Source organism: Lithobates pipiens, unplaced genomic scaffold (assembly GCF_037356315.1).
Source record: "Lithobates pipiens isolate NorthernLeopardFrog02 unplaced genomic scaffold, aLitPip1_a1.2 Scaffold_1, whole genome shotgun sequence".
Lineage (NCBI taxonomy): Eukaryota > Metazoa > Chordata > Amphibia > Anura > Ranidae > Lithobates > Lithobates pipiens.
Window position 1 is genome coordinate 234,945,942 of NW_027507685.1, and position 16,252 is coordinate 234,962,193.

General features: G+C 44.9%; 1 protein-coding gene across 2 annotated transcripts; it reads right to left on the minus strand.

The window, feature by feature from the left end:
• Window positions 1-512: 512 nt before the first annotated feature.
• RING1 (ring finger protein 1) lies at window positions 513-13,085 on the minus strand. 2 transcript variants are annotated; one of them, XM_077484687.1, is made up of 7 exons: window positions 12,936-13,085; window positions 4,950-5,040; window positions 4,049-4,209; window positions 3,642-3,857; window positions 2,387-2,686; window positions 2,125-2,302; window positions 513-1,344 (listed from the first exon to the last, which is right to left on the minus strand). In XM_077484687.1, exons 2-7 carry the CDS (start codon window positions 5,025-5,027, stop codon window positions 1,243-1,245), a joined length of 1,035 nt encoding a protein of 344 aa, XP_077340813.1. In that variant the 5' UTR covers window positions 5,028-5,040; window positions 12,936-13,085; the 3' UTR covers window positions 513-1,242. The 2 variants fall into 2 exon arrangements, with proteins under 2 accessions (XP_077340813.1, XP_077340812.1); XM_077484686.1 differs by having other exon boundaries at window positions 4,938-5,040.
• Between the last annotated feature and the right edge of the window lie 3,167 nt (window positions 13,086-16,252).

The window sequence follows — 16,252 nt, forward strand, 5'->3', positions numbered from 1 at the left end:
ACAATAGAGCACTATATTCCCCCTGACACCAACAATGGGGCACTATTCCTCCCTAGGGGGGGAGGAAGTGATTGCACTGTTTATTGCAACTGATGCCAGGACAACTTCTACTCCCAGTGGACACAGCCCGCCCCCCCTAAAGTCTGAAGGACAGTAAACTTGCCCTCTGTTTAGAATGTATGAAGACCCCTGTTCTGGAACATTAAAGAACAAGTCCAGTTAACGTGACCAACTACTACTAGATTTTTGTGGAATGAATCCATTCGATCCTTTCCACATAAAGAGGGCAGCTCATTCTTCCTTGACCATCAGCAACCAAAGAATGTGAGAACTATAAAACAAACCGTGGTCCTCCAGCTGTTGGCATAGCATGCTGGAACCTGTAGTCCTTCAACTGCTAGTCATTAAAGGGCATTAAAGTTATTCCACCCTGCTGGAGGGAGTTCAAAATATTATTTTCAATAATTGATCATCTTATGTTTCTGGACACGGAACACAGATCTACAGAACAGTTCATGTCAAACAAAAATATGTATTTACTCAAAAGCATTGTAACCTGCACAGCTTACACCAAAAAAATCCCCTGATTCCTACTAAGAAAAGACTTTCATTCCTGCGTAGGAAAAAATAGAGAAAAAACACGATATTTAGACTGAGTACAGAAAGTAGATATATTGCTGCTGTTTAAGTTTTTTTTCTTTTCTCCACCTCGGCATGAAAAGGCAAATAAAAACCTAAAAATTAAATTGTTCTAGTAAAAAAAAAAAAAAAACTGTTACAAGCTTAGGAAAATACCAGCGCAATATAGTGAACGGTATATAAATTATTATAATCCCACTAAGAACCGATGAGCTGCGGGGTGAATGACGTTTGCAGGAGGCAAAAAAAATGTTTTTGTCTTCGTGGGACTTTACACCCCCAATAAACATGATTTATGGAGTAGTACTTGAAGCCTGTGGCAGGGGGTCCGATGAATGGCTTGATTTCTGCCTAATTGTGCTCCTGGACTATGCAGAGGGAGGACGACGCCACTTCCTTCTGGCCAACAACAGTAATCCACACACTGATGGGAAGCTGGCCAACTGTCCCCTAGGGCGGCGCCATTTTCCCGTAGGTCCCTTCTGGGTGCCTCTCCACAAAAGTTTGGCTGTAGAATCTTTCTACGGTGGGACTGTGTGTGAGGAGAACCGTCTCAAGGTTTCCAGTCTATCTTCTCACACCTTGAGGGGGGGGGTCACCCCCTTATTTTTGTTCCTTTGTGGGAGCATAATACAACTCCAGAGGCTTGCTCACCTTCCAGTACTTCTCATTAACAAGCTCCAGGGTTAACGATCCATTCAAAGTCTGAGGAAGAAATAAACACCAAAAGAGTTCATTAAATAAAGGATGTGTCTGCAATGATGTCCATTTAAACTTTAACCACTTGCCCTTAGGAAGATTTACCCCCCCCCCCTTCATTACCAGGCCATTTTTTGCGAAACAGCACTTCGTTACTTTAACTGACAATTGCGCGGTCATGCAACAACGTACATAAATAAAATTGATGATGTCCCTTTTTTGCACAAATAAAGCTTTCTTTTGGTGGTATTTGATGACCTCTGTTTTTTACTTTTTGCGCTATAAACAAAAAACGACTGACAATTTAACCGGTTCCCGACTGGCACACGCCGATGTACGTCGGCAGAATGGCACGGGCAGGCATATTGGCGTACAGGTACGTCCAATCTTTAATGCCGCCCTGCCATCACGTGCCGGTCGGGATTTCTAAATATCGGCCAGAGAAAAACCCAAGCTCTAGTGATCAATGCTAAAAAGATGCACTGTTACTGTACTAATGACATTGGCTGGGAAGGGGTTAACACCAGGGGTGATCAAAGGGTTAAGCGTGTTCCCTGGAAGTGTTTTCTTACTGTGTGGGGGAGGAAGAGAGATCGTGCACAAAATCGTGTACAGGTACGTCATTTTGCGTAGCTGGGCCGCCCTACCGCAGGATATGTACCGTGGGCTGTCTGGAAGCGGTTAAACAAGGCAGTGCTGTATCGCAAAAAAGTGCTTCATCATTAAGGAGGGCAAGCGGTTAATGTCACTTTAAGCATTTCTCAACCACCAATAGCATATTCTTACCGTGTATTGTCCACCAGCAGCCCCCGCGCAGATATAAATTGTGTATTGCTTCTCACTGACCTCCCCCAGTGACACGCCCTCTGTTCCTCCTTGCTGAGCTTGCTCCTCCAGAGCAATCCGGAGAGCCAGATACTTGGAGAGATGATCAACTGTGGCATTTGCTGTCGTCTTTACAAACCTGCAGAGAATGAGCAGCTTGTTCAGCTCTATACTGGGTAATGGGTAATGTCGGAAAACAGTAACCGCTTTTGTGAGCTCTCACCTGGTTTGACTGTACTCGTCCTTCTCCACCAGCAATGGGTGAGCCCTGAACACCAGTTCTATTTCACTACCAGGCTCTCCCGTTCCCTGTAGGTCTGGACTCCGAACGCCACCTTCATGTGACAGATCTGGTTCTGCCCCAGAATCTTCAGAAGCTCGGGACCTCTTGCGGCTTGGCCCGGCCTCCTGGTTGCTATGTACCGATGGATTACTAACGTGAGAGCGACTGTCGCAGTTATCCTCTCCACCACTGAAAGTAGTGTTGTCTGACTCGTGTGGGTGTTTCCTGACCCTCTGTGCCCTTGACAAAGAAAGAAAGTAGATATAAAAGTTAAAGGAGGAGATGGGGGTTAAAATGAACCAAGATACAATATATATATGAATTACTATGTTAAGTGATTATCATTTGCACAATGTATCCTAAACGACCGCTCTATAGCAGATTTACTACTACAGGATTATATAATTTACACACTTTTTTTTATTACACATATATTCTTTTATTACACACATGTATATAATTTTCACACTCCTGCGCCACATCTGCTGTGATAAGTCTGGAATACACACAGGGAGGAGCTCTACCTATGTAAACAAGGCAGAGCTCCGTTCTGACAGTGGGGATGTGATGGATTTTCTTTCCTTGTATTGCGGTCAGCAAGCGGTTAAAGTGGTTGTAAACCCTTGCAAACCACTTTGACCTACAGGTAAGTCTAGATTAAGGCTTACCTGTAGGTCCAAGAAATATCTCCTAAACCTACACGGTTTAGGAGATATTTACTAAAAGACAGCCACCACTGTCTACGGCGCATGCGCTATAGACAGCTGCGTGCAGGCGCACTATCACCGTTAGCAGAATGCCGCTGCTAGCGGCGATATGCTGTTAGTGGTGGCTCCCATGCGCATGCGTGGGAGTGACGTCATTGCTGCTCCGGCGCTGTGAGGGGCTGGGGCAGTGATACCCGGAAGATAATGGACGCTCCAGACTACAGGGGACAGCGGCGACATTGCTGGCTCCTGTGTCAGGTAAGTGACACATAATGGACTACTATGCATTGCATACTAGTCCATTATGCTTTACCTTTGCTGGTAGACAAAGAGGAAGTAAACCCATCAGGGTTTACTTCCTCTTTAAGGTAAAAAAAAAAACCTTCTAGTTCTATAGTCACTTTAATATTCAGAAAGTTATTTGACAGCAGAACAAAGTCTTAGAAGAATAAAAACACCCCCCATAAAGTGCTCCTTCCATCATGTACCTGTTCATTGCTTGCATTTTAAGCCCCTCTTCAATGCTGCTGCTTAGGGCATGTGGATTATGCATCCGACTCAGCTTTGCCAGAACTCGATCCTGGTGGGCCTCATACTCGTCTCTGCTTGGGTAGATCTTGGAAATTAAAGCGTCAAAGTTGGGGTCTGGGCGAAGGGAGCGTTTCGAGACAAGCTTCTTTCTGCATGTGGGGCATTCCTTGTTCCTGAAGGAAAGAGATATGGTGTCATGCCACTAACACAAGTATCACATGGATTTGTTCTGCTGTTTCCAACATACAGACAGACAGCCAAAGCCATGTTGACCAAACTGTCACTTTAATCACAAAGGTACAAAACTATCCAAGGCCATGGAGGAGCTCGAATGCAAGCCGAGTGTGGTTGTGAAGACACTGACCCGCTGCGTAGGGCAGTCACGATGCAATCTGAGCAGAAGCGGTGGAGGCACTCTTTGGTGGTCATTGTGTTCTTTAACATATCCAGGCAGATAGGACACATGAGCTCACTGTGAAGGCTGCGTGGGGACACGGCTATCTCCGTACCGTCCATGATGGCTTCCTAGGGGGACAGAGAGAAAATAATAAGTGCTCAGAGGCTGACTCCCATGGCTCCCATCCATAAAGGTGTGGAAACCCAAGGGGGATAAGACCTGCGACGTGTACAGGGAGACCCACATGGGAGGTGATCACACTCCCATTATCCTTACTTTCCTGTACACCCCCCCCCCCCCCATATTTTCTCATGATCCTCCCTCTCCCCTTTCTATTCTATATGCACCCCCCCCCCAATTCTCTCACTAGTCAGACCATCAGTCAAGGGAAGCTGGAAAAATCACTGCTGCAATTAAAGACCTCCAGGAAAACACAAGGGCTACGGGGCAAGATACCACCCTGAGGCCCTGGCAGTGACCCCCGACCAATGGGGACGTTATGACCAAACCACTACACCCTGGCTATGGATGACTGCAGGTTCCCCCTGACAAACCAATAACAAAACCTGCTCTGTCCAGCATTTTACAAGCTCACAGATATCTGCAGCAATAATTCAAATACTTGCAGCATGAGACCATTTACACACCTCATTAAAAGCCCAGATTTTTTATATGTTAATATAGATGTCACCCTAACAATTGTCTATATCATTATACCATATACGTGTTTGATTATACATTTTTGTTTATATTTACACACACATAAAATTCAATAAAATCTTTTTTTTGGGGGGGGGGGTGACATAGACCCTGGTCAGAGAAAAAGCAAAGAATCTGAGGATATATTGTTACGCACACATTGTGGTACCTGTGGGGTACGGTGCAGCTCGTACAGACTCAGCTCCCATGTTTTACTGGAGCACTGTGCGCTCACAGGGGTCGCCATCTTTGCCGCCAGTCTACAAAAGGAAAAGAGATCACATGAGATTACAGTCAGCAGCAGTTTTAAAAAGAAACCAAATGTATTGTTAAAAAAAAAATAAAAAAAAATACATGCACATCCTTCCAGGTGGTCGGGTGACAGTTTTCTAACAACGGAGTGTTTGTCACCTGGACTACAACGGAAACATGACAGCTGTATGTGAATATTAACCCCTTCATGCCTAAGGATAACACAAATCTAAAGCCTAAGCACAATTTTGCAACTTTGACTTGTGTTAGCAAAACCGTACATATCACCATAACTGCTTTGTGCATCCAGGTGGATTATACCAGGAAAAAAAAATTATATTTCTTTTGGTGGTAAAGGGTAACAGTTATCTTCCAATTCATTTTTTTATTATCAAAAAACTACACAGGAATGGTAAAACAAACGAAAAAAAAAGTTTGGTTTTTAAATTTAGCGGTATATTTCTGGTAACTGCCATAAGCTACCAACAAAGAACAAACGCAAAATAAATGTTCCTGCTCCCGACAATCGCAGCAATACCACATGTGTGTATGTTTTGCATTTTTTTTGTCCTACCTAAAAACATACCGACACAAAAAGGTACAGTTACTAAAGCTGGAGAGTTCAAAATCAGGCTCACTTCTGCATAGAAACCAATCGGCTTCCAGGTTTTATTGTCAAAGCTTAACTGAACAAGCTGGGGTTAGAAGCCGATTGGTTTCTATGCAGAAGTGAGCCTGATTTTGACTCTCCAGCTTTAGTAATAACTCCCCTAAACTACACTGAGGCCAAAAAAATATAGTGACCTTTGACCCTGGCACTAACCTAGATCAAACTTTGATCAGGGAATTTTTTTTCTCTCTTTTATTTTTACACACACTTTCCCCCCCTCCTCTCTGAAAACAAAAAGAAAGATACATTGTATCTTTCCTCTCCATTCACAGAAAGAGAAAAAACACAGGTGGGCTTCACAGAGAATGATCACTGTGGTATCCAATCAGAGGCTACCACAGTGATCAGGTGACCCAGAATTGGGAGTTCCGGGTCCCGATCATTAGTATGGGGACGGGGGGCTCTCTGTGCTGTCATGCCAGTGGACGAGAAAGCAGGGGACGGGGCAGAGTCCCACTGTCTGTGTCGATGGACACAGCAGCAGGGTTCAGGAACGAGCGTGCACGAGTGCCCCCATATTGTGATGCTGCAATTGCACCCTGTGATTAGCTGTAGCCAATCACAGATCACTAGCTGTCATGAATGGAAGTCATTTATGACAGCTAAAACTATTGCTTATAACAGCGATCATCAAAAAATATATAAAATAAATCCCCCAGCATACTAGTGTCACTAGGACAGAACATAAAAAAAAAAAATGTACACACACACATTATATATATTATATATATATATATATATATAAATATATACACACACACACACACACACACACACACACACAATCTCACAAAAGTGAGTACACCCCTCACATTTTTGTAAATCTTTTATTCTTTCTTTTCATGTGACAACAGTGAAGAAATGACACTTGTCTACAATGTAAAGTAGTGAGTGTACAGCTTGTATAACAGTGTAAATTTCCTGTCCCCTCAAAATAACTCAACACACAGCCATTAATGTCTAAACCGCTGGCAACAAAAGTCAGTACACCCCTAAGTGAAAATGTCCAAATTGGGCCCAAAGTGTCAATATTTTGTGTGGCCACCACTATTTTTCAGCACTGCCTCTTGGGCATGGAGGTCACCAGAGCTTCACAGGTTGCCACTGCAGTCCTCTTTCCCTCCTCCATGATGACATCACAGAGCTGGTGGATGTTGGAGACCTTGCATTCCTCCACCTTCCATTTGATGATGTCCCACAGATGCTCAATAGGGTTTAGGTCTGGAGACATGCTTGGCCAGTCCATCACCTTTACCCTCAGCTTCTTTAGCAAGGCAGTGGTTGTCTTGGAGGTGTGTTTGAGGTTGTTATGTTGGAATACTGTTCTGCGGTCCAGTCTCTGAAGGGAGGGGATCATTCTCTGCTTCAGTATGTCACAGTGCATGTTGGCATTCATGGTTCCCTCAATGATCTGTAGCTCCCCAGTGCCGGCAGCACTCAGGCAGCCCCAGACCATGACACTCCCACCACCATGCTTGACTGTAGGCAAGACACACTTGTCTTTGTACTCCTCACCTGGTTGCCACCACACACACTTCACACCATCTTCACCAAATAAGTTTATCTTGGTCTCATCAGACCAGAGGAGATGGTTCCAGTAATCCATGTCCTTAGTCTGCTTGTCTTCAAACTGTTTGCGGGCTTTCTTGTGCATCATTTTTAGAAGAGGCTTCCTTCTGGGATGACAGCCATGCAGACCAATTTGATGCAGTGTGCAGCGTATGGTCTGAGCACTGACAGGCTGACCCTCCACCCCTTCAACCTCTACAGCAATGCTGGCAGCACTCATACGTCTATTTCCCAAAGACAATCTCTGGATATGACGCTGAGCACGTGCACTCAACTTCTTTGGCCGACCATGGCGAGGCCTGTTCTGAGTGGAACCTGTCCTGTTAAATCACTGTATGGTCTTGGCCACCGTGCTGCAGCTCAGTTTCAGGGTCTTGGCAATCTTCTTATAACCTTGAGGTGCCATGTTGAACTTCCAGTGACCAATATGAGAGAGTGAGAGCGATAACACCAAATTTAACACACCTGCTCCCCATTCACACCTGAGACCTTGTAACACTAACAAGTCACGTGACACAGGGGAGGGAAAATGGCTAATTGGGCCCAATTTGGAGATTTTCACTTAGAGGGTGTACTCAATTTTGTTGCCAGCGGTTTAGACATTAATGGCTGTGTGTTGAGGTATTTTGCGGGGACAGGAAATTTACATTGTTATACAAGCTGTACACTCACTACTTTGTATCAAAGTGTCATTTCTTCACTGTTGTCACATGAGAAGAAAGAATAAAATATTTACAAAAATGCGAGGGGTGTACTCAATTTTAACTAGTAGTCACTAGTTAGTATCCCTGATCACCGCCACACCATGGTGTGATGCTGTACTGCATTGGTGACAGTAAGTGTAAAAAAAAAAAAAAAAAAAAGGGGGGGGGGGGGGGGGAGAGAGGAAAAAATAAAATTTCATTTAACTGCTTAAGGACCGCTGATCTACATCAGCAGAATGGCAAGGTTGGGCACAATCACATACCTTTAAGTGACCAGTCGTGGGTCGGGAGCGCGCCGCCGGAAGCTCCCAACCCGGTCCTGTGCTCCGTGGCCAAGGGACCAGCAGACCCGATCGCTGCTGGTGTCCTGCGTTCGGGTCACAGAGCTGAAGAACGAGGAGAGGTCTGTGTACACAAACCTCTCCCCGTGCTCCCTAGTGTGGCTGTCACCGATCACCTGTTCCCTTTTATAGGAAAAGAACGATCAGTGACGTCACATGCCAGGCCACGCCCCCTACAATAAAAAAAAAAAAAACATGTCACAGATAACCCCTACACTGCCCCCTAGTGGTTAACGCCTTCACTACACAGGAATCAGTGCATTTAAATAGCACTGATTGCTGTATAAATGACAATGGACCCCAAAAAAATTAAAAAATGTCCCACATGTCGGCCATAATGTCGCAGTCACAATAAAAAAATAAATCGCAGATCGCCGCCATTAATAGTAAAAAAAAAAAAAAATTTACAAAAATGCTATAAAACTATCCCCTAATTAGTAAATGCTATTACTTTTGCGCAAACCAATCAATAATCGCTAATTGCGATTTTTTGTACCAAAAATATTTATCGGCCTAAACTGAGGAAAAAAAAAAAAAACGTTAGATTTTCCGCTTTAATGAGGTCCTGTCATGCTTATTTTATATAACAAGGGATGTTTACATTCCTTGTAATAGGAATAAAAGTGAGAGTGTAAAAACAAAAAGTAAAATAAATTTAAAAAATTTAAACGCGCGCCGAGCTCGCTGTGTTGCCGCCATCAATTAGAAAATTACCCAATTTTTTTTTTTTCCTTTCTTAAAGTGGTCCATTTTCTCAGTTTGATGTTTTCTACTGTAAATAAAATACGGGGCTCGTGAATATTTGTAGATTTTACACAGCATCCCGACTCCTCTGGAATTGGGGTTGTACACAGAGCCACTCCGATGGTCTCTGTACGCTAATTTACTAAAACTGGAGACAGCGGGATCTGGTGCAGCTCTGGATGGAAGCCAATCAGCTTCTAACTTCAGCTTGTTAAAAAAAGCTTTGACAAAAAAACAAAATCTGGAAGTGGATGGGGGTCTATGACGAGCGGCACCAGATTTTGTACTCTCCAGTTTGTCGATCTCCCCGGTGTGTGTGTGCGCCTCCGATCTGTCCAACGAGAGCTCGGCTCACAGACAGTATCGGAGGCGATATGTGGAGCTCCCTTCATACACAGAACTCCAGTAAGAGACGCTCATCTCTGGGAGGATGCTGCAGCAGGGAGACGGTTATCGGGGTGGACGTAGTGAGGACACAGAACTGACAACGTTCAAAACCTTCCGTCACCTCCCTGGATTGATCTGTGTATGGGTGGCACTAGGCATATTGTACAGAGTACACTGCTCCTGAGGGGCCAAGGGAAAAGCAACCGACTCCTCCAATCACCTCCACTGACAGCGCGCACACACACACACACACACACACACGAAGGAGACGTATTCTGAGAGCTGGAATATCCAGTGTGTCAGCGTCTGATAGGAGAGGATGTGGCTGCTGATTGGACAATAACGTTTTACTGAGATCGGGTCAGTCCATCTCTAAATGAACTTTTTTTTGCCAAACTGTAAATGTCTCACAAGGTGGAGGATACAACCAAATCGTAATGTGTATGGAAGGAACTGTAACAGATTCATTCAGCAGATTGTACAATAAGATTGCATTGTGTACTCTCAGCAGATCGTACAATCGGATTGCAGGGTGTACTCTCAGCAGATCGCACAATCAGATTGCATGGTGTACTCTCAGCAGATCGCACAATCAGATTGCAGGGTGTACTCTCAGCAGATCGCACAACCAATCAGATTGCATGGTGTACTCTCAGCAGATCGCACAATCAGAATGCATGGTGTACTCTCAGCAGATCGTACAATCGGATTGCATGGTGTACTCTCAGCAGATCATACAATCGGATTGCATTGTGTACTCTCAGCAGATCGTACAATCAGATTGCAGGGTGTACTCTCAGCAGATCGCACAATCGGATTGCATGGTGTACTCTCAGCAGATCGTACAATCGGATTGCATGGTGTACTCTCAGCAGATCATACAATCGGATTGCATTGTGTACTCTCAGCAGATCGTACAATCGGATTGCATTGTGTACTCTCAGCAGATCGTACAATCAGATTGCATGGTGTACTCTCAGCAGATCGTACAATCAGATTGCATGGTGTACTCTCAGCAGATCATACAATCGGATTGCATTGTGTACTCTCAGCAGATCGTACAATCAGATTGCAGGGTGTACTCTCAGCAGATCGCACAATAAGATTGCATGGTGTACTCTCAACAGATCGTACAATCAGATTGCATGGTGTACTCTCAGCAGATCATACAATCGGATTGCATTGTGTACTCTCAGCAGATCATACAATCGGATTGCATTGTGTACTCTCAGCAGATCGTACAATCAGATTGCAGGGTGTACTCTCAGCAGATCGTACAATCAGATTGCATGGTGTACTCTCAGCAGATCGTACAATCGGATTGCATGGTGTACTCTCAGCAGATCATACAATCGGATTGCATTGTGTACTCTCAGCAGATCGTACAATCAGATTGCAGGGTGTACTCTCAGCAGATCGCACAATCAGATTGCAGGGTGTACTCTCAGCAGATCGCACAATCAGATTGCATGGTGTACTCTCAGCAGATCGCACAATCAATCAGATTGCATGGTGTACTCTCAGCAGATCGTACAATCAGATTGCATGGTGTACTCTCAGCAGATCATACAATCGGATTGCATTGTGTACTCTCAGCAGATCGTACAATCAGATTGCAGGGTGTACTCTCAGCAGATCGCACAATAAGATTGCATGGTGTACTCTCAACAGATCGTACAATCAGATTGCATGGTGTACTCTCAGCAGATCATACAATCGGATTGCATTGTGTACTCTCAGCAGATCATACAATCGGATTGCATTGTGTACTCTCAGCAGATCGTACAATCAGATTGCAGGGTGTACTCTCAGCAGATCGTACAATCAGATTGCATGGTGTACTCTCAGCAGATCGTACAATCGGATTGCATGGTGTACTCTCAGCAGATCATACAATCGGATTGCATTGTGTACTCTCAGCAGATCGTACAATCAGATTGCAGGGTGTACTCTCAGCAGATCGCACAATCAGATTGCAGGGTGTACTCTCAGCAGATCGCACAATCAGATTGCATGGTGTACTCTCAGCAGATCGCACAATCAATCAGATTGCATGGTGTACTCTCAGCAGATCGTACAATCAGATTGCATGGTGTACTCTCAGCAGATCGTACAATCAGATTGCAGGGTGTACTCTCAGCAGATCGTACAATCGGATTGCATGGTGTACTCTCAGCAGATCGTACAATCAGATTGCATGGTGTACTCTCAGCAGATCGTACAATCAGATTGCATGGTGTACTCTCAGCAGATCGTACAATCAGATTGCATGGTGTACTCTCAGCAGATCGTACAATCGGATTGCATGGTGTACTCTCAGCAGATCGTACAATCGGATTGCATTGTGTACTCTCAGCAGATCATACAATCGGATTGCATTGTGTACTCTCAGCAGATCGTACAATCAGATTGCAGGGTGTACTCTCAGCAGATCGTACAATCAGATTGCATGGTGTACTCTCAGCAGATCGTACAATCGGATTGCATGGTGTACTCTCAGCAGATCGTACAATCGGATTGCATGGTGTACTCTCAGCAGATCGTACAATCGGATTGCATGGTGTACTCTCAGCAGATCATACAATCGGATTGCATTGTGTACTCTCAGCAGATCGTACAATCAGATTGCAGGGTGTACTCTCAGCAGATCGCACAATCAGATTGCAGGGTGTACTCTCAGCAGATCGCACAATCAGATTGCATGGTGTACTCTCAGCAGATCGCACAATCAATCAGATTGCATGGTGTACTCTCAGCAGATCGTACAATCAGATTGCATGGTGTACTCTCAGCAGATCGTACAATCAGATTGCATGGTGTACTCTCAGCAGATCGTACAATCAGATTGCAGGGTGTACTCTCAGCAGATCGTACAATCGGATTGCATGGTGTACTCTCAGCAGATCGTACAATCAGATTGCATGGTGTACTCTCAGCAGATCGTACAATCAGATTGCAGGGTGTACTCTCAGCAGATCGTACAATCGGATTGCATGGTGTACTCTCAGCAGATCGTACAATCAGATTGCATGGTGTACTCTCAGCAGATCGTACAATCAGATTGCATGGTGTACTCTCAGCAGATCGTACAATCGGATTGCATGGTGTACTCTCAGCAGATCGTACAATCGGATTGCATTGTGTACTCTCAGCAGATCGCACAATCAGATTGCAGGGTGTACTCTCAGCAGATCGTACAATCAGATTGCATAGTGTACTCTCAGCAGATCGTACAATCAGGTCGGTAGGTGTATATTGTACTGTATATGTCATCTTTCTGGTTTCCAGGCCCCAGCAGCGCTCCCTCCCCCTCGTGCACAGTCCTGATCCCGGACAGACCTCGGCGGGGTCTCCGGTAGTACGGAGGACCGTCTGGCTTCTCTCCTCATAGAAACACAAAGCTCCCGGTGCAGCCCTCCCCCCGCGGCACCGCGCACACCCGCCCTGCAGCCGTCAAAGCGGCCCCCATCCCTCCCCGGACAACTTACGTCACGTGAACCCCGGTGCTCGGTGTAGAACGGCGATAAAAACAGGAAACTCGCCGTCTTCCGGCCACACGTCACTTCCGGCGGACCGCGACAGGCGGCGACAAACAGGGCTAGCAACAGCGGCCCGGCCAGGTTCACGCATTGGTTGAAGACATCCAATCGGTCAGCAGCAGGGGGCAACCACGTGTGGCACGCCCACTATGCTACCTCAGCGCCTTTAGAGGCGTGTTTTATGATTAAAAAGGCGGGAACTGACTAAAGGAAATAAGTTTAACCACTTAAGGACCGAGCCTATTTTACAGATTCGGTGTTTACATGTATAAAACATTTTTTTTTTGCTAGAAAATTACTTAGAACCCACAAACATTATATATTGTTTTTTTTTTTCCCCCTAACACCCTAGAGAATAAAATGGCGGTCATTGTAATACTTTTTTTTCACACCGTATTTGCGAATCGGTCTTGCAAGCGCACTTTTTTGAATAAAAAAATAAATAAAATAAGACAACAGTAAAATTACCCCATTTTTTGATTGATACCCAACATGTCACGCTTCAAAATTGCGCCCGCTCGTGGAAGGGAGTCAAACTTTTACCCTCACAAATTTCCATCGGCAACATTTAAAAAATTCTACAGGTTGCATGTTTTGCATTACAGAGGCGGTCTAGGGCTAGAATTATTGCTCTCACTCTACAGATCACGGCGATACCTCACAGATGTGGTTTGACTACCGTTTTCATATGCAGGCGCTACTCAATTATGCATTCCCTTCTGCGCGCGAGTTCGTTGGGACGGGATGTTTTAAAAAAAAAAAAAAAAAAATGTTTCTTATTTATTTTACTTGATTTTTTTTATTTTATTTTTAAACCGTGTAAAAATAAGGATCACTTTTTTCCTATTGCAATACCTCCTATGGTATAGAGACGAGTGGGGGACATCTTAGCCTCACTCGTCTCCATACCCATCAACAAGGAGGACACGATCTCCTCCGCTGCTACAGACGGTTCCGGTAAGCGGCGGAGGGCGCAGGAGAATGGCGGGAGGGGGGGGTGGCACCTCCCCTGCCAATGATCTCAGGGCGAACTCTCCGCGGAGACCACCGTTATCGTAAACAGCACCGTCTCCTGTAAAGAGGGATATCTCGGTTGTGGTAGCAACTGCTGCCGTTACCGAGGCATCCCTCTTCAAAGTACCGACATATATGTACAGGAGGCAGTCCTTAAGTGGTTAAGGGATAATTTTGTTATATTTGTTATTTACAAGTTAAAGTGGGATTCCACCCTAAAGTGGAACTTCCGCTCATCGGAACCCTCCCCCCCTCCGGTGTCACAGTTGGCACCTTTGGGGAGGGGGGTGCAGATACCTGTCCTGGCGCGCTGTCTGCCGGGACACACACGGGTCCCAGAGACAGCGCGGACCATTCCTATTGTGCTGCGCGACTCACGCATGCGCAGTAGGGAACCGGGAAGTGAAGCCGCAACGCTTCACTTCCTGATTCCCTCACCTAGAAGGGCGGCGGCAGCAGCCGAGAGCCGAGCGAGCGATCGATCGGTCTCCGCTGCCGACATCACTGGATCCTGGGACAGGTGAGTGTCCATTTATTAAAAGTCAGCAGCTGTAGTATTTGTAGCTGCTGTCTTTTAATTTTTTTTTTTTACAGTGAAATCCCTCTTTAAAGACCGTTTTTTTTTTTTTTTTGCTAGAAAATTACTTAGGACCCCCAAACATTCTAAAAAAAAATGGCGGTCAATGCAATACTTTGTCACACCGTATTTGCGCAGCGGTCGTACAAGCGCACTTTTTTTTTGGGGAAAAAAAAATACACTTTTTAGAATAAAAAAAAAAGACAACAGTTAAGTTAGCCCAATTTATTTTATATTGTGAAATGTGTCGGTGAGTAAATTGATATCCAACATGTCACGCTTCTGCACGCGAGCTCGGCGCATGTTTAAAAAAAAAAAAAAAAAAAAAAGGTGTCCCTTTTATTCCTATTACAAGGAATATATAAAACATCCTTTGTAATGCAAAAAAGCATGACAGGACCTCCTAAATATGAGATCTGGGGGTCAAAAAGACCTCACATCTCATATTTACACTAAAATTCTATAAAAAAAAAAAATTAAAATGTACGATTTAAATATATATATATTTTTTTAAATGGCCCTTTAACCACTTCAGCTCTGGAAAATTTGGTTGCTGAGTGACCAGGCCATTTATTGCAATTCAGCACTGCGTCGCTTTAACTGACAATTGCGTGTTGCACCCACACACTTGTGTGACTTTAGCAAATTAATATTTGCGAATGTCTTCCCGTTTCTCCTCCTGATCATTCAGGAATCGGGTCCTGAGTAAGGATGAGCTCCGGCGTGTTCGCACAGCCCACGTGCAGAGCCCGCCGGGAAGTGCGCCAATAACAGGCAGTGAGACATTGCCCTGATGTGCGGCCGCAGAGATCGGTAAATGTCTCCCTGCCTGTGATTAGTGCAGCGCCGACTTCCTGGCGGGCTCTGCAGATGGGCTGTGCGAACACGCCGGAGCTCAACCTTAGTCCTGAGACCCAATTGGCTGGGAGTCCGAAGACTGATTGTCCTGGAGGAGAAGCAATGGCCAGGACACAGAGGAGGGAAGCTGCAGTCGTGACCTGGGGCTGATGGGGGGGGGGGGGGGGGGGGGGCTGGGTGGCCACAGTGCAAGCCGGCGACCAGGGGGGCTGGCACTGGTATGTACAGGTAACATAACATGACTAAACATAACATAACATTTTGTTAGTTCTGACTTTACTTGCTGTATGCTTTGTCCACACCTCCCAACTTTTTGAGTTGAGAATGAGGGACACCTATCAGCAAAAGTATGCAGGGATAGGACACACCCTCTTTCCACGCCCACTTAAAAGGAGAATTGTACAAAAAAAATAAACAAGATTGGTTAAACCCACAAGTGCTTTTTTTTACCATTACTATTCCTTTATATTGGCTTTTGATATTTACAAATGCAGCAATTTAGAATTCAGATGAAAGGTTCAGCGCTGGGAAACACTTTTTGATGGATAAAAAGTGCATTTTATATACATCTATATAGATCAGACCAAAATGAGGAGGAAAGAGGGACATTTCTGCAAATCAGGGACAGTCCCTTAAAATCAAGGACAGTTGGGAGCTATGCAATGTCAATAATTCAGAATATATTGAATCCAGTGGTGGCCAGGCACCTAGTATTTTCAGTAGAAAATCAGTAACAGTAATATGTTCTGGCATCATTAACAAACAATAGCAAGGGGCACCATTCTATGCTCTCCTCCTGTCATCAAGGTTCCAGTGT

Bases quoted from the DNA above. Each gene is read 5' to 3' on its own strand.
- RING1 (XM_077484686.1), bottom strand. From the start codon at position 5,027: ATGGCGACCCCTGTGAGCGCACAGTGCTCCAGTAAAACATGGGAGCTG. The intron at 3,858-4,048 runs GTCAGTGTCTTC...TCTTTCCTTCAG, and splicing joins GTGACTGCCCTACGCAGCGG to GAACAAGGAATGCCCCACAT. The intron at 2,687-3,641 runs GTACATGATGGA...TTCTTTGTCAAG, and splicing joins AAAATGCAAGCAATGAACAG to GGCACAGAGGGTCAGGAAAC.